Genomic DNA, 22,625 nt, shown 5'->3' on the forward strand with positions numbered 1-22,625 from the left:
CCCACTGGAAGGGTCTCATGAGTCACGTGTGGCGGCAGAAGGGGTCTGCCGTCTATCGCCTCAAGAGCCAGTGGGGAACCTCGAGGCTGCAGAGGAATGGAATTGGCGGCAACGAACACTCTATCAATGAACAAACCACCAGCACCAGAGTCCACCAACGCCTGGGTCGTCACCGAGCCCCCGACCCAGGAGAGGACAACCGTGATCAGTGGTTTGTCAACACGGGAAACCGGGGACGAGGAGACTCCACCCAAGATCTGCCCCCGACAGGACCTCAGGTGCGAGCGTTCTCCCGGACGGTTCGGACATGCCAACCGAAAATGCCCACCGAGACCACAGTACATGCATCGGCCCTCGCGTCTCCGGAGTACCCTCTCCCCCTCAGACAGGCGAGCAAACCCCCGCTGCATGGGTTCACCCCCAGACAAGTCATCCCCAGGAGGCGTGGGAGGAGAGGGAGGCACGGGTGGGACAGCAAACGTAGGCGCCAATCTGTTAGGAGACCTCCGCAGGCTCTCCTTAAAGGAAGGTCCCTCCCTGAGTCTGGTGTCAATCAAAATCAGGAAAGAAATAAGAGACTCGAGCTCCACTGGTAGGTCCTTAGCTGCAACCTCATCCTTCAAGGCATCCGAGAGACCATGAGAGAAAGCAGCGACCAGAGCCTCATTATTCCAGCCCACCTCTGCTGCCAGGGTACGAAACTCAATGGCGTATTCAGCTACGGATCGTGAACCCTGTCTGATGGACATAAGGAGCTTCGCAGCAGAGGCAGCACGAGCCGGCACATCGAATACCTTCCGAAGAGAAGCAACAAAACCGGAAAACTCGGCAACCACCGGATTGTTGTTCTCCCATAAAGGGCTGGCCCAGGCTAAGGCCTTGTCCGAGAGCAGCGAGATCAAGAAGCCCACCCTTGATCTCTCAGTAGGAAAGGCATGTGGCAGCAACTCGAAGTAAATGCCCACCTGGTTAAGGAAACCTCGGCACTGAGTTGGCTCTCCCCCAAAGCGCTGTGGAAGTGGGGCAGAACCGGTCATACCCTGAAACACCACAGGCGCAGCAACAGGTGTCAGGGTAGACTCTGGCGCAACAACCGGAGCGGCAGTAGGAGCGGGCCCAGGAGCGACAACCGACCCATCGGCAACGGAAGCTAAATGAGCCGTGCGTTCAAGCAGGGTTTGCAACGCCACAGCGAACCGACCCAACAGGTGATCCTGCTGATCAAGTCTGGCAACCAGCGTAGGTAGCGAGGGTGGCCCTGTACCGTCAGAATTCATGGCTTGGTCCTAATGTCATGGAACCATGAACCAGACGTACAACAAGAGATAAGTGGAAAATAAGAAGGTTTTATTGAAGAGCAAGCCGTAAGCAAAGTCCGAACGGATGGCTAAACTGAAGCAGGGTCTTGCGGAGACAGAGGTCAGGAACCAGAAGGGTAGTCAGACGAAGCCAGGAACAGGAACCAACGGGGTAGTCAGACGAAGCCGGAATCAGGAACCAACGGGGTAGTCAGACGAAGCCGGAATCAGGAACCAACGGGGTAGTCAGACGAGGCCAGGATCAGGAACCAGAAGCAGCAGCAGTCTTGGAAGCATGTGAACACAGGAGGACCAAGCAAGGAACTGAAGCCACAGACCTCCTATATATATGAGCTAGGCATCCAGCTCCTCCCAGTGGGAAGGAGGAGCCGCAGGGTGGGAGGCTACAAGAAAACCCAGAAACCAAGATGGCCGCCAGCACATGTCAAACGAAGGGAACAGCAAGGAGGTAAGACCATGACAGTAACACTCTGGTTGCTGTGTCCATCAGAGTTATAACTGATGATGGGATAGAGTTATGAAAATATTTACGCCACTTCTGTGGCATACATAAAGTCACAAATTATGGCAGATGCTACATTTGCCACACAATTTAAACATTTTACAAGCTTTTCACCACTTTGCCAGATTAATTATAATTTGCACTAGAAACTGACATGAAATATAGATTAAATCTACACCAGCTTATCGATGGCATAGATTTGAATTTCTGGCACGGGCCTCTGCCGCTTAATAAATTTGGCAAATATTACTCTTTTCAAGTAGAGTGGCATATGTAAAGTAATCTAGGTATCTGGTGGCCTATAGCACCATCAGGCTTTGAGGCCTGGTTGTACCGCCGTAAACACCCTAAGAATATCACTGCCACAAAATGTGATATTAGCTGTTAAATAATTCTAGAGATCAACAAGTTATTTTTGATTACACAGAATTTACTTCTGTACACTTTTTTAGAATATTTAATTTAGAAAATCTTTGTTTGTTAGAGGATCACAGGTATAAAAATCTCATAGGGGGGAACATATTGTCAACTTTATCAGTAGAATATAGGTATTGGTCATGGTGACTTTATTCTGTCTAGGGAGAAAGTGGTTGTTAGCACATCATAACAGTCTCACTGACAATCCAAAAATTAGTTTATCCTAAACTAAGATGTACTCTAAAAGCTTTGAAACACTTAGGATAGTACTCCAAATATATCTGATAATCTATCCATTTACCAATGTCTACATTCATCAGATGTAAAGAGTCAAATCATGCTTAAAGAGGACCTTTCACCTCTCCTGACATGTCTGATTTAATAGCTTCATGCATTCTCCATGTAATAACCATTCTGGAGCATCTATTCTTATGGCTCTATGTTGTGACATTCCTTCATTATTTCTATTAGAAGTTATGAATGAATTGCTAGCAGTCTGCAGTAAGGGTACAGAGGGGAGGTAACCAGTTGGGGGGGGGGGGGGAGGTGTATCTGCACAGACTCACTCTATCCAATCAGTGCTGCCAATTTCAGACTGTGCGGGTACACCCCCCCCCCCCCCAACTGGTTACCACCCCTCTGCACCCTTACTGCAGAATGCTATAAATTCTTTCATAACCTCTACTAGAAAATAAAGGAATGGCACATCACAGAGCCATAAGAATAGATGCTCCAGAATTGTTATTACACAAGGAATGCAAGTAGTCACTAAAACAGACATGTCAGGTGGTGAAAGGTCCTCTTTAAAGGGGTATTCCTGTCTTAGACATTCATGTTATATCAACAGAGAATATGCCGTCATTCTCTGATAGATGGATGTCTCATCTCTGCAACCTATGCCTATCTTTGAAATAATAAGTCCACAGATACCTATCCCTTCTCATGCTGGCCACCACATCCAGGAAAGAAAATGGATGGACTGGAGAGGTGGGCATGTATATTTGTGGCTGCCTCCATTCACTTCTAAAAAATTCACAGATACAGCCTAGCTCATTTGATCTACTATTTTAATAAGTCTCATGAAACTGTATGGAAAAAGCTGTCCACAAGCATAGCCACCTGTCCATTCATTCTCTCTCTCTTTTTTTTTTTTTTTATGTGCATGTATCGCACCGCACATAAAAATAAATCAAGGAAACAAAGCACTAGACCGGACGCTACGATGCGTTCCAGCTTGGAACGCACCAACTTCCGGTAATGCGAAAAAGCGCAGCCAAACACTCCCACTTCCGCCCGACCGCACAGATCAGCTAAAGACGCCCTCTACCACACATGGGCGGTCCCCCAATGCAACTTTGGCGGCTTTTTTCCGTTTTTTGGTGCCCTTTTGCCAATTAGTGGCCATTTTAACAAACAAATCAATAGGACACTTAGGGTATAAGTACCTGTGATCATACACAGGTACACTATTGCTTCTGATGAAGGAAGTGCCTGTCCTGGAACGCGTTGAGCCGGATTTATATGTACATACAATAAAGACCTTTGAAGAGAAGCACCCGTGTGATTGGCTGCCTTCATCCGTTAATACTCTAGAAGCGATCCAGGCTGGGGGGGTACTCGGTTTACAGGTGTATTATGCTTATCCTGATAAACCGCCCCCCTCGTGAAGTGAGTAAATGAACCCATGATACCACATTATTTTAATATGTGTAATAGTATCCTTTTAAACAGATTTTTTACCTATTGATTTACCTAACTGTACCAAACTATATTGTGTACGATACTGCAGAACACGGTCGCTTAGGTACTCGAGACGGCATGCAGTGATCCTACCTATGTGTACAATCTTTTAATCCTTTTTGCAGAATTTATAGACAATTTTTTGATCTTTTATGTAGATTTTTATGTACATGTGAACATATATACATTTTTTATCCTACACATTTATATCTCTATACACTTTCACTTTTTTACAAATGAAATGCTGATACAAAACCTATTACACACCTAAGTTTCTCAACACTAACCCACCTTCTTCGATCAACCACTACTGGCGCCCAAGAGGGTTTATTCAAAAATAGGTGAAACCGGGAGGGTATCTCCACCCACCAGTCCCCCTATTTTGGCTTACTACCATATACTGCTTTAAAAGACAGTAGACCTGACTCTGAAACTTACTACTCTAGCACATCAGACTTTCCCCCACAATCCAAACTTTTAAAAGCAGCCTGAAAACTCACCTCTTCAACTAAATCTTACATATGAGCAGCTTCTACCACTACCTACTGTCTCCTTCCCCCTTTCTATTGTAGATTGTAAGACCTCGTGGGCAGGATCTTCTCCCCCTCTGTACCAGTCTGTCAGTAAGGTAAACTAGTATTACACTGGTCGATTGTCTGCCAGATCATCGCTGACAAGCGTTCATAGTAATGCTTAGAGATGATCTGGCAGTGTAATACTGCCGCCGATTACCCGATAAATGAGCAAAGCTCATTTGTCAGTCAATCCAGATTTATAAACAGGCTTAAAAATCATTGTTTGCCAGCGGCAGATCGTGCTGTCTAATCTGTTGCCAGCAAACAACTAGTCAGTATGGGGATGAGCGAAAATATAGAACAATAATGTCTTACCTTTAGGAACACTTGTAATGTTAGTGTCTGCAATTCGGAGGTAGGATAGTTTCTTCATTCCTTGGAAAGCTCCTTTTTCAATCCCAGAACTCTCAATGGGATTTGTCCCCAGTTCTACAAAATTGTAATACATAAATATCAGAAGGCAGCACAAGATATAATACTATAACATACATTTCTTATTCATACCGTATGTAGGTTTATTGTTTTTTTTTTTATATTAAATGCAAGACTGAAATAAAAAAAAAGTTCAAATAAAGGTAGATTGATACATTATATGGACAAAAGTATTGGGACACCTACACATTGAACATTCAGAAGCTTTTATGACATCCCATTCTGTATTCAAAGGCATTACTATGGAGTTGGTCCTTCTTCTGGCGAGGCTTTCTACAACATTTTGAAATGTGCCTGTGGGAATTTTTGCCCATTCATCCAGAAGAGCATTTGTGTGGTCAGGCACTGATGTTGGATGAGAAAGCCTGGCTTGCAGTCTCCATTCTAGTTCATCACAAAGGTGTTCGATGGAGTTAAGGTCGGGGCTCTGTGTGGGCCAGTTAAGTCCTTCCACACCAAACTCACTCAACCATGCATTTACAGACCTTGCTTTGTGCACTGGAACCTAGTCATTCTGGAACAGAAAATAGTCCTTTCCAAACTGTTCCCAAAAAGGTGGAAGTTACAAATGTCCAAAATGCCTCATTAAGCTGAAGAATTAAAGGTGTTGGCTCACTTCAGCAAATATCATTGATCATATAGACATATAGGCACTTATTAATGTATTGTCCATATTGCCATTACATTATACAATGCTTGTTTCCAGGGGTTGCGACCACCCTGCAATCCAGCAGTGGTAGCCATGTTTGCGTACTATAGAAAAATTTGTCTGTCTATTAGATGTTCTCCTGGCATTCACCAAACCCAGAGTCATCCAACAGACTGCCAGATAGAAAGGCATGATTTGTCAGTCCACAGAACACATTTCCACTGCTGTAGAGTCCAGTGGTGACATGCTTTGCACCACTCCATCCAATGCTTGGCATTGGCATGGTGATGTAAAAAAAAAACAGAGAAGGTTTGAAACTCTGCAGTTACTAAGTCAGTAGAACATTGGTAACTTTTATGCACTATGCACCTCAGCATTCTGTAACCCTGCTCTGTACTTTACGTGGCCTGCCGCTTCTGAGTTGCCGTGGTTCCTAAAAGTTTTTACTGTACAATAATAGCACTCACAGTAAAAGCGGGTTTACAAGGCCCAATTGTCAGGCCAATTATCAGAAACAAACATTACTACTGCCATGTGCTGGTGATCTTCCGATGAACGATCAAAACACTTGTTCGTCAAGTGAAATTAACTTCCATGCAGCACATTAGACCATCGTTCCTGGGCAGAAGATCATGCTGTGTGAATTATGTGCTCTGCTGCCCAAAAATAATGAATCTGTAGGTAGATGAGAGAAGGTACTAGCCATCACTTACTCCCATACAGTGGAAGTGATTGCAGCATTTGATTGCAGCTCTTCACCTTCACTGACCAGCAAGCAGTTATGTTTGAACTATCATATATTTTGTGAGAAGGTACATGGCTTAGATAAAGATATGTTAAAGCATGCTCCTTGATCCTAATGTTAGCTAATGTTAGCTACATATTCTTAAGGGGGTTGACTTATCTCGCCAGTACAAAGGTAGGGTGAGACTAAGCCCAACCACCAGGAAATAGTGGAGTGAGCTGGCGCTTTGCTGTTTCAGTAGCTCCCATTGCAGTGCATGGCAGCTATGGGAACAGTAAAAGGAGCTACTGAAACAGCTCAGTGTTGGTCCACTCCACAGTTTCCCATCCACCTGGTGGTCAGGGTTTAGTCTCATCTCACCTTAGTAACAGCCCCTTTAAGTGTTTGCTGTAATATGGAACAACTGCAAGCATGTGTTGGATCAAAAATAACACTTACAAAAAGAACGGTAGGCCTATGTACATGTGTACATGTGCACATGCCACTGCTATTACCTCCTATAGAGAGGCCTCTATAACTAGTGAAAACCTTCAGAAGTATGTGGTTGACAAATATGGAATTGCAAAACATACATTAATGGAATGGAAACACCAAGACCTTCTATCCCTGGTGGTTAGGAGTGTGTTGATATCAAGCAGCACCTGAAAGTCGCCTTATTTTATATTTGCTATTGGTGTGCCCTATCATCTAAATCATCCACTGCTTAAACACCATATTAGTCATATCCAACAAATATAGCCTTGCAAGGCATGAATAACTCTCAGTAATGAAAGAAGAGTAACAACAGGAAAAATTGAAAGATCAGTTAGTATATCCTTTTAAATAGGTTGTCCATTCTAGGAGCTGACAACTCGAGTGGTCCTAACATTTGCCCCTTAAAAAAAAAAAAACTCACCTGCAATATGTCATTCAAACAGATTTGACTGCTTAGGCCTGTGATTGACTGCAGAGCTCACGGGACCAAGCCATTTCCTGGTCCTGCCAGATGGGAAGCAACCAAATATAGGGCAGTGGTGTAGGACCGTGGACAGGTGAGTGTTTTTTTTATGGGACCAGGTTAGGACAATTGGGGTTATTGTCTCCTAGGCTGAACAACCCATTTAATGACGGGCAGACCTGTATGTTGACACTTGCACAATGTAATGAGCTGAAATTGTATAAATTGTATAAAAACTTGATACAAGTTTATAACTTACCAATAACAATCATGTTATTTAGTCCATCAAACACAGACTTCTTCACTTTGGTTATCATGTTTTCATGCACACGCAGCTCCTGAAGTGACTTGGGCATATTGGTTGGAAGTTCCTTCAAGTTATTTTTGGATAAGTAGAGTCGTTCCAGCTTTGTGAGTGAGGCAAAAGCAGTAGGACTGATGGATTTAATTTTGTTGTTAACCAGGATTAACGCCTACAAGCAAAATGTGATATTATTACAATAAATGTTTAGTTTATCATGATTATGCTGTCAAGCATAACAATAAAGCATAGCATAATGTAGGGTAGAGACCTCAAAACATAACCACACCTTCCTTATGAAAAAACAGTCATGATAAATATTTCTATTCTCGCTGAAAGATTTTTTATGCACTGTAGGTGGGACCATGCTGTTCCGTATGCCTGGTTTCCCCTGTGAGATCACTACTGCTCTGCTATCTCAGGGACCATCAGGGACCATCAACCAAATGAGAAGGAAGATGCTGTCTGGCATTACTGGCAGAGAGATGAATGCCCACACTGCACTCAAAACCTTATTTGCTTAAAAATAACGGGAAACATAATCTTAGAAATGGATTTTAACAAGAAAGAGATGGTTATGCTTCATGGCATTTACCCTACATGGCGGTATCCTTACTATGAAAATGATTTTGTAGGTGACAAACTGACAGACAGACCCTTTAAATGAGAAAGAAAAAAATGGTTAACACAACTATGGCATTTGCACTTTTAGGATGTTATTATATGGTGCAGCCTAGCCACTGAATACTCATGCAGCAATTAGCAGCAATGTGGATCCTGAGGCCAGGTAGTGATGAGCTGCATAGGCAATATTCGAATTTGCAATATTTCGCAAATTTTTGGCCGAATATTCGCTATAAATTTGCAAATTCGAGAATTTGTGATCTTGTCATTATTTTCTTGATTGGGAAAATTGGCAATGTAATATAGTCGCGATACAAATTTGCAATTAGAATATTCACGATCAACACTAAGGGGAAGGAAGCATTCCTATTGGTTGCTTTGGATGTTGCTAAGTGCCCCAATTTGTGATAAATTTGCGATAAATTCACGATTAGAATTTTCGCGATCAACACTATTCGCGAATACTAATATATAGCACTATATTCTAAATATTAGTGAATTTTCAAAGTGGCGATATTTGCGATTAAAATTTGCGATTCGAATATTCGCGCTCAACACTAATTCCAGGCTGTACTGTGTATAGACACCATTAGTGAACCCATTTATTATGCTCAGAACATTCTATACAGCTGCAGGATTTCCCACAAAAGTGTATTATGACATCTTGATAAGAAGGGGATCCACTGCTGGAACCCACAACAACCCTAAGAACGAGTCAGCTTTGGAGCCCCAAGGTCCAGAAGCTTGTCCTTTTTCATTTATTTTTACAAATATAGCTTAGCTTTTCTACCATTATTGCCCAACATCGGTTAAATTACTTTTTATGTATGTAGTTGTACCTTTTACTGCTGAATATCTTAAAATGTGGGATTATAGTCTATATAGTATAAGATATCTAACGGTAATATTTGCTCCTTTTCTAATTTCTTGTTTTTGAAGACTAACAGATGTTTTCTATAACCAATACTAACAACCGGTCTTGTAATATCCTTTTTGGCCTGCATTTTGAACATTACTGGGCTTGTGATCAGCTTTTGGAGATGACCGCTAAGAGATATGTGTGATATAATTATGACAGATTTTAAAACTCTTAAGGTTTAAGTCATGTGGAAAAATACAATGCATAATCCATTTCACTTCTAGAATAAGGCATCAACTAAATGCAAATGGCATGCAGGTAGATGTACCAAGCTAAGCATTAAAGAGCATCTTTAAACCAGAAATGCTGCCTAGTAGGGCTGGCCATGCGAATTACAAGGATACCTTATGTATTCTTCCACATTGCACATTCAGGAGAAAAATCTATTTCTTGTAATCTGGAAATTAGGCTGCTGGAGCACTGAGATGCTGGCTGATGCCTTCAGAGTACCAGTTCATCAACATCCTGCTGCTAAAGACACTTCTGCTTGCCTGGCCCTGTCAAACACCCACACCGTTGGTCTGAGTATCAGCGCAAGCGCAGTATTGACAATCCCATCTCCTAACACTGAAAATAACAAAGACTTTGCATTCTTCATTGGCCCCAAGCACTTCAATCTCTTTTCCTACTCCAGCTGGTAAACACTACAATGAAAGTCTGAAAAGTTCTCTGGACAAAGCAGGTTCCACCTGCACTGTGCACAGACGGCAGGAGCTTGATTCCACACCTGAAAAAATAATTTTATTCAACAGTATTTTAGGTGTGCCAAATATCTATGACTAACATCAGCAAAAATCACCTATTTCAGCAAATTTCCTCGATAAAAAGTTTATGCTTAAAATTTATCTCTGCCCTTCTCCAAGCAATCCTATTTACCGTTCTGATCTCCACACATTCTAATAATCCAAAGTGGTTTGCTTCATCATTAGTAGTGTTTAGAGATGAGCGAACCGAATCCCACAAAGTGGAATTCGATCCGAATTTCAGGAATAATTCGATTCGCCTAGAAGCCGAATTTCCTCGTGCTTCATGTCAGTGAATCGATTAATCCTGAAATTAAAACTCCATTTGCAGGCAAAGGGCCGCCAGCTTCCATCTTGCTTGAAAAACTCAGCCGAAATCCCGTGCAGTGCGAGATTACATCATCACGCCAGCCGGCGTGATGACATCATACGTGACCCCATGCCAGCCCGTTGCGCGCAAATGGATGCAGTAAGTTTGATGTAATGTTTTTTTAAATGTTAATTTAACTCTGTTTGTGTACTCAGATGCTGTGATCATGTATGAACGCGGCATCTGAGGGGTACAATGATGGGGGCGGCGCTATCGCAGCTCCCTATTACTGCACCCGCGACTTACAAGAAAAATTGCATTGTGGCGAAGCACTTCGTCACAAAGCAATTTTTTTTGTGAAATTCGGCATATCAGGCGAATCGAATTTTCGAAAAATTTTCTAATTTCTGGTAGTGTTGATCGCGAATATCGGCACTTCGAGAATTCGGGAAGATCTAGGATATAGTGCTATATCTTCGTAATCGCGAATATTCTAGATTTTGTTTTTATCAGTACCCTCGCTGCTTCTTGCCTGTGGGTCAATGAGAAGGCTGCAATATCTTTGTCTGAGCTTAGCAATCATGTATGAACACGGCATCTGAGGGGTACAATGACGGGGGCAGCACTATCGCAGCTCCCTGTCATTGCACCCGCTACTTACAAAAAAATGTGCTTCGTGGCGAAGTAATTCGTCACAAAGCAATTTTTGGGGTGAAATTCGTAGAATCAGCCGAATCTAATTTTCTACAAATTTTCTCATCTTTATCCTAAAGTGCAGGCACCTACAGTATCACCGATCTAAAAAAGGAATGAAGAGGTACGTCAATACCTTTTTGCCAAGTATCGGATTTATTCGCACAATGCTTACAGAGTAACATTTCAGCTCCTACTGAAACTGGCTCAATTAAGACGCTGAAACTTTGGGTTGTAAACTATGGGTAAATAAATTAAATTTATTGTGGTTCAACTACTGACCTTTGGTATGGTCATTTGAACCTCTGCGCTCACTCTTTCAAGTGCACTTTATTACAGTGCTGCACCATTTACTTAATTTTTTTCTGGATCTGTCACAGGACAATCAACTTTTAGCATTTAACTTCATATTAGAAGTCTTTAGGCTCCTCTCTTCTCCCTACTACCTGTATTAGTGACCCTGCCTTCACACCTTTTCTTTTGTACTGCTATCACTACTCAGGTAACTTTGCCTACTCTTTTTAACTTCTAGTTTTGTTTTTTGTTTTTTTCTTGTAAGGTCTCTGTCACACGTTCAGTTTTTTTTATGGACTTTTTAAACCTAAAACCAAGAGTCAAACAGAGGAGAGGTAATATTTGTCCTTAATGCTTTCTCTTCATTTATGATCCACACCTGGTTTTGGCCTCAAAAACTGCACACCCTAAGGGTTCCTTCACTATGATAGATTTTGTTGCAGAAAATGTTCTGTGACTGGAAATTAGTTCTTTTGATGTGAATGGGGTTTGCAGAAATTCATGTGCTTCCTACCAAAACAGCCTAATTCAAATGAATGGAACTGATTTCCCGTCACAGAAAATTTTCTGAAACAAAATCTGCTGCACCCTAAGACAAATAAGCATACTGCACAAATTGGTAAATAATTAAAGTGTAACTGCCATTTCACTACCAAAAATGAAACTCCTAACATATGTGATGCTGAAGGGAATATGTTCATGAAGATTTATTTTTCAGCTAATTTTATCTTTCTGATGTCTGTATTCAGCCCTTAGCAACCCTATTTCTCTGTGTCTCTATTTCAGCATCTTCCTAAGATGGCCCCTGCTGCACTTTCTGGGGTGATCTTTGCCATGTCCTTGAGGCCATCCTGTATTTCCCTCACTTCCCATAAACCCTTGCTCTCCTCACATGAACTAGCAGACAAGCAAGACCAAGATGCAGATAACCTCCCCCACTACCCTAGAGCAGTGTGTATCCTTTCACATGCAGCTAACCAGAGACAGCTAAGACCAATCAGAATGCAGATAACCTCCTCAACTACCCCAGAACAGTGTGTATCCTCTCACATACAACTAACCAGAGACAAGCATTTAATTTAATCAGTAAGCATATTTCTATATATTTTTCCTATTTTTTCTCTCTCCTCCTGTCAGCTCTGCAGATGCTCCCTCATTCTCCTCCACACTGAAAGGGAGGGGGGCAGTTGATTTAGCTGCTTATATCTCAGGTTTGGTACCAGCTAGAGATATGTGCTTTATATTGTCTGAAAGCTAATATTCCATGACAGCAATATGTTCAGTACAGGGGAAGATATTGAGATGCAGTGAATGTAGCTTAAAGGGGTTCTGCACTTTCATTTAACTGATGATCTATCCTCTGGATAGATCATCAGCTTCTGATCGGCGGGGGTCCGACACCCGGAACCCCCGCCGATCAGCTGTTTGAGAAGGCAGCGGCGCTCCAGCAGCACTGCACCTGTACACCTGCACTGCATACGTGACAGGCAAATTTATGTTGTTAATACATCTGTTAGTTAGGTGAACGTCATATACCCATTTATTGCGTGAAGTACACCTGCACTGCATCTGTGATGGGGAAAATAATATAGTTAATCTGTCTGTTAGTTCAATGGGTGACCTCAAAGAATGAGGAGAGCATCAAATAAGGGACGTGGCCCTGGTCGTGGTGCTGCTGGGGTTGGTGGAGCTCCTGTTGCAGGGAGAGGACGTGGTTAATCTGTGCCAGCTACATGCCCAAATGAAGCACCTTCATCAGGTGCACATAGGCGACAGAACGTTCAGAGTTACACCTCCCACAGAGGACAGATTTTTATTGCCTCTGGGCAGCCTGGCACACATTTACGACTACATGCTGCAGTGTCTGGCAACAACCGCCGAGTTGCCCACATTGTAACCAGTGCTGATTACTGGGTGGCCACCCTACTGGATCCCTGTTACAAGGACAATGTGCTGTCTTTAATTCTGTCACTGGAGCGTGATCGGAAGATGCGAGAGGTACAAGCGCACGCTGCTGATGGCATTCCTACCTGACACTGGGGGCTCAGTGGAAGCACAAGGTGAAGGCAGAGGAGGAGGAGGAAGAAGACGCCAACACAGCTGGGGAACTGTCAACACCTCAGAAGGGAGGGTTAGCATGGCCGAAATGTGGAAAAGCTTTGTCAGCACGCCACAACAATCAGCACCACCAGCTGATATGGAGCGTCTTAGCAGGAGGCAGCATTTCAGCAACATGGTGGAACAGTATGTGTTCACACGCCTACACGTACTGACTGATGGGTCTGCCAAATTTAATTTCTGGCCATTGAAACATGGATTTTTCCAGAATAATTTTCAGCCATTATCCCATTACCAAAAAACCTTTGCTTGACTCACCCTGAACTGCCAAATCTATTCTCACCTTGATCTCCAAACTGGAAACACAGTGGGATATTTATTAAGACTGACCTTTTACACACTGGTCCTAATCTACTTCCTGCTGGCACCAGATGCACCACAATTACTGAGGTGCATGCCTCTTAACAATAGTGGCACATCTGTGCAGGTCTATGCACCAGAACTAAAATCTAAACCAGCAAGAAAGATAGTTTAGATTCTTTTGGATATCTCTGCAGCACTTGACACTGTAGACTACCAACTCATACTAAGTTTACTTTACTGTATTTACCTTAGTATATGTTCACACTGAGGTTTATTTCCACACTGATATATTTCTCTTCTCATTCCTATTCACACAGTACCCATGGTCAACATTTTACTTCTCTGTGGTGTAACATTAACAATCAGTTTAATTCCCAACAATCCCAGTTTTAAAGGGGCTGTCTGATCAGATAAAATGTTTTTTAATGGGCACATCATTTCATGTTTTATATTGTTGTTGGATATGGTCCCTCGACTAGTAAAGTTTCAATCTTGTCCTACTATTGGTGTTAATTAGGCATGAGCGGCAGGGGCAATATTCGAATTTGCGACATTTGCAAATATTTTGTAGAATATTCGTCATATATTTGCAAATTTGCGATTATTTTCTTGATTGCCAAAATCGGTAATGTATTATGCGCACAATGCGCGCGTAATACAGGCGTGGGTCACTTTTGCTACATTTTCCAAGTTTCCCGAGACTGGAGAAAATGGCTGTCACAGCAGAACATTACAATAGCTTTATATGCAGATAGAGTGCTCCAATATATTTGCGATTGCGCAAATCAGCAATTAATGATGTGCATATTTTTGCTCAATACGTGCAACTTCACATTTTAGCAGGTCAGACTACATATTACTGATTGGTGCACTAAGTATTGTTGTGACATCACAGCACCATTTCTGTAGTATGTATGTATGGACAGCACACAAACAGTAATTCCTATCACACTACTTAACACCCTGCACTGCAAGCTATCAGTTACACTACATCACTATCTAACTATCTAACCTACACTGACTATCTCCCACTAACTATCTGTAATATATATATAAGCTATATAACTACCTATCTAATGTAGTGTGGAAAGTACAGAGCATAGCAATGACACTACCTAACACCCTGCACTGGAACCTACCAGCTACACTATATCAGGATATAACCTACACTGACTATCTCCCACTAACTATCTGTATTATATATATAAGCTATATAACTATCTATCTAATGTAATGTGGAAAGTACAGAGATCAGCAATGACACTACCTAACACCCTGCACTGGAACCTACCAGCTACAATATATCAGGATATACCCTACACTGACTATCTCCCACTAACTATCTGTAATATATATATATATATATATATATATATAAGAGCTATCTAACTATCTATCTAATGTAATGAGTGGAAAGCACAGAGCACAGCAATGACACTGCTGTCTCTCTCAGAACTTTAAAAAACAGCATAAAATGGCTGCTGGGGAGGTTCTTATATAGTAAGGGGTAGGAAACGTTCCTATTGGTTGCTAAGGATTTTGCTAGGTTCAGACAAAGACATTGCAGCCTTCTCATTGGCCCACAAGCAAGAAGCAGGGAGGGATTATGGTTTCAGATGAAAAAAAATCTTGAATATTCAAAAATATGAATATATATCACCATATTCTAAATATTCGCGAATTCTCGAAGTGCCGATATTCGCGATTAATATTCACGATTCGAATATTCACGCTCAACACTAGTGTTAATAGAGTCAAAGGAAACGTCCCAAAAAATTTCTCACCAATATTTTTCCTTTTGCACATTTATTAAGACCGGAGTTTTAGATGACGGTCTCAATAAAGCCCTAAGCTGGCGGTTGTTCCGCTGAATTTATGAAGAGGCCTCTTCATAACTTCGGCAGATCCTCCTCCAGTTCTAAATGTAAGACAGCTTCCTTGCTGTCTTACATTTAGTCCTTTTTCTACGCCTAAACCAGACATAGGGCCGTCCCCTTCCCTGTCCACACCACGCCCACTTTTTTAGACCTGCCGTGAGAGGGGAAAAGTCGCTGATTGAGGTGCAACTAGCCACAATCTGCACCTGAAGTACACCTAATAAAGCCATATTTCAGCTTAATAAATGACTCCCTTAGTTTTTTCATTATACTTTTGCTTTCACGTGACTATTTTATACTTGTGGAATTTGGAAAAATATAAAATATCTTACATGAAGGTTTTTCAGATTCTTGAAATCATCATCCTTTATTTCAGTTATCTTGTTATTCTGTAAGTCAAGTAAAGTTGTGTCTGCAGGAATATTTTTGGGCACTTGTTCTAGACCTGAAAAGAAAATTACTGATTAAAGTTCATGCTTATATGGTTAGGCAATTCTACATCTGCTAAAAAGCTGATGTATTTATTTTTTTATCACCATTTTCACTGAAATTACAGTAATCAATAAATTAATCCTATTCAAAATTGTAGTTAGCAGAGATAATCCAGTCTATAGAAAATTGCATTTTTGGTGATTTGACTGTAGCATAATTTCCAATTACTGATTCTTTATGCTCTCTCATAAAAAACAATACAGGCTGAAATGTTGAAGTACAGAGTACTTAGTGTATAACCTCTACTGTGGTTGTCTAATAGGAAACTAGACTGTCAGGAAATCCCATACATTTTTTTAGAATTTCTCATTGCTAGTATGCCTTGATGGCCATGAGTAACACATAATAATATAATGTATGTAATATATAGCCAGCATTCTATAATGTATAGATATTTTACATGGTTTAGAATATACAATGATCAGCCAGAACATTAAAACCACGTGTATAACATTGATTATCTCCTTAGAGAGTCAGGTGGAAGCCACTGGGCAGCAAGTGTACTGTCAGTTCTAGAAGTTGTTGTCTTGGAAGCAGGAAAAATGAGCAAGCACAAGGATCCGAGCAGCTATGACAAGGGCAACATTGGGACAGTTAAATATGGTAGGTCTTAGAAGTGTTCCTGCCATGCAGTGGTTGGAACCTACAAAAAGTGATCCAAGGAAGGGTAAGCAGTGAACCAGAGAAAGGATCATGGATGCCCAAGACTAATTAATTTGTGTGAGTGAATGCTAGCCTAACTTGTTTGATTGCACAGAAGCACTATTTGCTCAAAAAGACAGACAACTAGGGATGAGCGAACTCGAACTGTATAGTTCGGGTTCGTACCGAATTTTGGGGTGTCCGTGACACGGACCCGAACCCGGACATTTTCGTAAAAGTCCGGGTTCGGGTTCGGTGTTCGTCGCTTTCTTGGCGCTTTTGTGACGCTTTCTTGGCGCTTTTTGAAAGGCTGCAAAGCAGCCAATCAACAAGCGTCATACTACTTGCCCCAAGAGGCCATCACAGCCATGCCTACTATTGGCATGGCTGTGATTGGCCAGAGCACCATGTGACCCAGCCTCTATTTAAGCTGGAGTCACATAGCGCCGCCCGTCACTCTGCTCTGATTAGCGTAGGGAGAGGTTGCGGCTGCGACAGTAGGGCGAGATTAGGCAGATTAACTCCTCCAAAGGACTTGATTAACTGATCGATCTGCAGCTGTGGATCATTGAGCTGCTGATCCTCAATTGCTCACTGTTTTTAGGCTGCACAGACCGTTTGTCAGTCTCATTTTTCTGGGGTGATCGGCGGCCATTTTGTGTCTTGTGGTGCGCCAGCACAAGCTGCGACCAAGTGCATTTAACCCTCAATGGTGTGGTTGTTTTTTGGCTAAAGCCTACATCAGGGTGAAGCTGTCACACCAAGTGCATTTAACCAGCAATAGTCTGTTCATTTTTTGGCCATATACAAAATCAGGGGCAAGCTGCGCCTGTCACCAAGTGCATTTAACCCTCAATGGTGTGGTTGTTTTTTGGCTAAAGCCTACATCAGGGTGAAGCTGTGACACCAAGTGCATTTAACCAGCAATAGTCTGTTCATTTTTTGGCCATATACAAAATCAGGGGCAAGCTGCGCCTGTCACCAAGTGCATTTAACCCTCAATGGTGTGGTTGTTTTTTGGCTAAAGCCTACATCAGGGTGAAGCTGTCACACCAAGTGCATTTAACCAGCAATAGTCTGTTCATTTTTTGGCCATATACAAAATCAGGGGCAAGCTGCGCCTGTCACCAAGTGCATTTAACCCTCAATGGTGTGGTTGTTTTTGGGCTAAAGCCTACATCAGGGTGAAGCTGTCACACCAAGTGCATTTAACCAGCAATAGTCTGTTTATTTTTTGGCCATATCCCAGTCTAATTCTGTCACTAAATCCATACCGGTCACCCAGCGCCTAAATACTAGGCCTCAAATTTATATCCAGCTAAATCTGTCCCTAGTGCTGTAGCTGGGCGAGTTATTTAGTGTCCGTTCAAGCACATTTCTTGTTCTGGGTTGAAATACAATTCCCAATTTAGCAATTTCATAATTTAGTGGTTCCTGCTATATCAGAGCTATTTGAAATCTATCCCAAAAAGGGTATATAATATTGAAGGTGCACATTGGGTCATTCAGAATAACTTCACACACACCCGCTACTGTGTATTTCCAAGTCTAATTCTGTCACTAAACCCATACCTGTCACCCAGCGCCTAAATACAAGGCCTCAAATTTAAATCCCTCTAAATCTCTCGTTACCGCTGTACTGTTGTTGCTGGGCAAGATATTTAGTGTCCGTCAAAGCACATTTTTTGTTCTGGGTTGAAGTACAATTCCCAATTTAGCAATTTCATAATTTAGTGGTTCCTGCTATATCAGAGCTATTTGGAATCTATCCCTAAAAGGGTATATAATATTGAAGGTGCACATTGGGTCATTCAGAATAACTTCACACACACCCGCTACTGTGTATTTCCAAGTCTAATTCTGTCACTAAACCCATACCTGTCACCCAGCGCCTAAATACTAGGCCTCAAATTTAAATCCCTCTAAATCTCTCGTTACCGCTGTACTGTTGTTGCTGGGCAAGATATTTAGTGTCCGTCAAAGCACATTTTTTGTTCTGGGTTGAAGTACAATTCCCAATTTAGCAATTTCATAATTTAGTGGTTTCTGCTATATCAGAGCTATTTGAAATCTATCCCTAAAAGGGTATATAATATTGAAGGTGCACATTGGGTCATTCAGAATAACTTCACACACACGCTTCTGTGCATTTCCAAGTCTAATTCTGTCACTAAATCCATACCGGTGACCCAGCGCCTAAATACTAGGCCTCAAATTTAAATCCCTCTAAATCTCTCGTTACCCACCGCTGTACTGTTGTTGCTGGGCAAGATATTTAGTGTCCGTCAAAGCACATTTTTTGTTCTGGGTTGAAGTACAATTCCCAATTTAGCAATTTCATAATTTAGTGGTTTCTGCTATATCAGAGCTATTTGAAATCTATCCCTAAAAGGGTATATAATATTGAAGGTGCACATAGGGTCATTCAGAATAACTTCACACACACGCTTCTGTGCATTTCCAAGTCTAATTCTGTCACTAAATCCATACCGGTGACCCAGCGCCTAAATACTAGGCCTCAAATTTAAATCCCTCTAAATCTCTCGTTACCCACCGCTGTACTGTTGTTGCTGGGCAAGATATTTAGTGTCCGTCAAAGCACATTTTTTGTTCTGGGTTGAAGTACAATTCCCAATTTAGCAATTTCATAATTTAGTGGTTTCTGCTATATCAGAGCTATTTGAAATCTATCCCTAAAAGGGTATATAATATTGAAGGTGCACATAGGGTCATTCAGAATAACTTCACACACACGCTTCTGTGCATTTCCAAGTCTAATTCTGTCACTAAATCCATACCGGTGACCCAGCGCCTAAATACTAGGCCTCAAATTTATATCCCGCTAAATCTCTCGTTACCGCTGTACTGTTGTTGCTGGGCAAGATATTTAGTGTCCGTCAAAGCACATTTTTTGTTCTGGGTTGAAGTACAATTCCCAATTTAGCAATTTCATAATTTAGTGGTTCCTGCTATATCAGAGCTATTTGAAATCTATCCCAAAAAGGGTATATAATATTGAAGGTGCACATTGGGTCATTCAGAATAACTTCACACACACCCGCTACTGTGTATTTCCAAGTCTAATTCTGTCACTAAACCCATACCTGTCACCCAGCGCCTAAATACTAGGCCTCAAATTTAAATCCCTCTAAATCTCTCGTTACCGCTGTACTGTTGTTGCTGGGCAAGATATTTAGTGTCCGTCAAAGCACATTTTTTGTTCTGGGTTGAAGTACAATTCCCAATTTAGCAATTTCATAATTTAGTGGTTTCTGCTATATCAGAGCTATTTGAAATCTATCCCTAAAAGGGTATATAATATTGAAGGTGCACATTGGGTCATTCAGAATAACTTCACACACACGCTTCTGTGCATTTCCAAGTCTAATTCTGTCACTAAACCCATACCTGTCACCCAGCGCCTAAATACTAGGCCTCAAATTTAAATCCCTCTAAATCTCTCGTTACCGCTGTACTGTTGTTGCTGGGCAAGATATTTAGTGTCCGTCAAAGCACATTTTTTGTTCTGGGTTGAAGTACAATTCCCAATTTAGCAATTTCATAATTTAGTGGTTTCTGCTATATCAGAGCTATTTGAAATCTATCCCTAAAAGGGTATATAATATTGAAGGTGCACATTGGGTCATTCAGAATAACTTCACACACACGCTTCTGTGCATTTCCAAGTCTAATTCTGTCACTAAATCCATACCGGTGACCCAGCGCCTAAATACTAGGCCTCAAATTTAAATCCCTCTAAATCTCTCGTTACCCACCGCTGTACTGTTGTTGCTGGGCAAGATATTTAGTGTCCGTCAAAGCACATTTTTGTTCTGGGTTGAAGTACAATTCCCAATTTAGCAATTTCATAATTTAGTGGTTTCTGCTATATCAGAGCTATTTGAAATCTATCCCTAAAAGGGTATATAATATTGAAGGTGCACATAGGGTCATTCAGAATAACTTCACACACACGCTTCTGTGCATTTCCAAGTCTAATTCTGTCACTAAATCCATACCGGTGACCCAGCGCCTAAATACTAGGCCTCAAATTTAAATCCCTCTAAATCTCTCGTTACCGCTGTCCTGTTGTAGCTGGGAAAGTTATTTAGTGCCCGTCAAAGCACATTTTTTGTTCTGGGTTGAAGTACAATTCCCAATTTAGCAATTTCATAATTTAGTGGTTTCTGCTATATCAGAGCTATTTGAAATCTATCCCTAAAAGGGTATATAATATTGAAGGTGCACATAGGGTCATTCAGAATAACTTCACACACACGCTTCTGTGCATTTCCAAGTCTAATTCTGTCACTAAATCCATACCGGTGACCCAGCGCCTAAATACTAGGCCTCAAATTTAAATCCCTCTAAATCTCTCGTTACCGCTGTCCTGTTGTAGCTGGGAAAGTTATTTAGTGCCCGTCAAAGCACATTTTTTGTTCTGGGTTGAAGTACAATTCCCAATTTAGCAATTTCATAATTTAGTGGTTCCTGCTATATCAGAGCTATTTGAAATCTATCCCAAAAAGGGTATATAATATTCAAGGTGCACATTGGGTCATTCAGAATAACTTCACACACACGCTTCTGTGCATTTCCAAGTCTAATTCTGTCACTAAATCCATACCGGTCACCCAGCGCCTAAATACTAGGCCTCAAATTTATATCCCGCTGAATTTGAATACAATACATTGGGCCAAATAATATATTTGTTGTTGTGGTGAACCATAACAATGAGAAAAACATCTAGTAAGGGACGCGGACGTGGACATGGTCGTGGTGGTGTTAGTGGACCCTCTGGTGCTGGGAGAGGACGTGGCCGTTCTGCCACATCCACACGTCCTAGTGTACCAACTACCTCAGGTCCCAGTAGCCGCCAGAATTTACAGCGATATATGGTGGGGCCCAATGCCGTTCTAAGGATGGTAAGGCCTGAGCAGGTACAGGCATTAGTCAATTGGGTGGCCGACAGTGGATCCAGCACGTTCACATTATCTCCCACCCAGTCTTCTGCAGAAAGCGCACAGATGGCGCCTGAAAACCAACCCCATCAGTCTGTCACATCACCCCCATGCATACCAGGGAAACTGTCTCAGCCTCAAGTTATGCAGCAGTCTCTTATGCTGTTTGAAGACTCCGCTGGCAGGGTTTCCCAAGGGCATCCACCTAGCCCTTCCCCAGCGGTGAAAGACATAGAATGCACTGACGCACAACCACTTATGTTTCCTGATGATGAGGACATGGGAATACCACCTCAGCATGTCTCTGATGATGACGAAACACAGGTGCCAACTGCTGCGTCTTTCTGCAGTGTGCAGACTGAACAGGAGGTCAGGGATCAAGACTGGGTGGAAGACGATGCAGTGGACGATGAGGTCCTAGACCCCACATGGAATGAAGGTCGTGCCACTGACTTTCACAGTTCGGAGGAAGAGGCAGTGGTGAGACCGAGCCAACAGCGTAGCAAAAGAGGGAGCAGTGGGCAAAAGCAGAACACCCGCCGCCAAGAGACTCCGCCTGCTACTGACCGCCGCCATCTGGGACCGAGCACCCCAAAGGCAGCTTCAAGGAGTTCCCTGGCATGGCACTTCTTCAAACAATGTGCTGACGACAAGACCCGAGTGGTTTGCACGCTGTGCCATCAGAGCCTGAAGCGAGGCATTAACGTTCTGAACCTGAGCACAACCTGCATGACCAGGCACCTGCATGCAAAGCATGAACTGCAGTGGAGTAAACACCTTAAAACCAAGGAAGTCACTCAGGCTCCCCCTGCTACCTCTTCTGCTGCTGCCGCCTCGGCCTATTCTGCTGCTGCCGCCTCGGCCTCTTCCTCCGCCTCTGGAGGAACGTTGGCACCTGCCGCCCAGCAAACAGGGGATGTACCACCAACACCACCACCACCACCTCCGTCACCAAGCGTCTCAACCATGTCACACGCCAGCGTTCAGCTCTCCATCTCACAAACATTTGATAGAAAGCGTAAATTCCCACCT

At 42.3% G+C, this 22,625-nt stretch overlaps 1 protein-coding gene across 1 annotated transcript in view; it reads right to left on the reverse strand.

Moving 5' to 3' along the window:
* DCN (decorin) overlaps positions 1-22,625 on the reverse strand; it is a 68,477-nt gene that overhangs the window by 30,221 nt on the left and 15,631 nt on the right. Inside the window, exons 3-5 of the mRNA XM_044277215.1 lie at positions 15,831-15,943; positions 7,576-7,789; positions 4,869-4,982 (exon numbers count right to left, since the gene is read on the reverse strand). Of these exons, the coding sequence (XP_044133150.1) occupies positions 4,869-4,982; positions 7,576-7,789; positions 15,831-15,943 (441 nt within the window). The remainder of the gene's footprint in view (positions 1-4,868; positions 4,983-7,575; positions 7,790-15,830; positions 15,944-22,625) is intronic.

The sequence above is a fragment of the Bufo gargarizans genome, chromosome 2 (genome assembly GCF_014858855.1).
Source record: "Bufo gargarizans isolate SCDJY-AF-19 chromosome 2, ASM1485885v1, whole genome shotgun sequence".
NCBI lineage: Eukaryota > Metazoa > Chordata > Amphibia > Anura > Bufonidae > Bufo > Bufo gargarizans.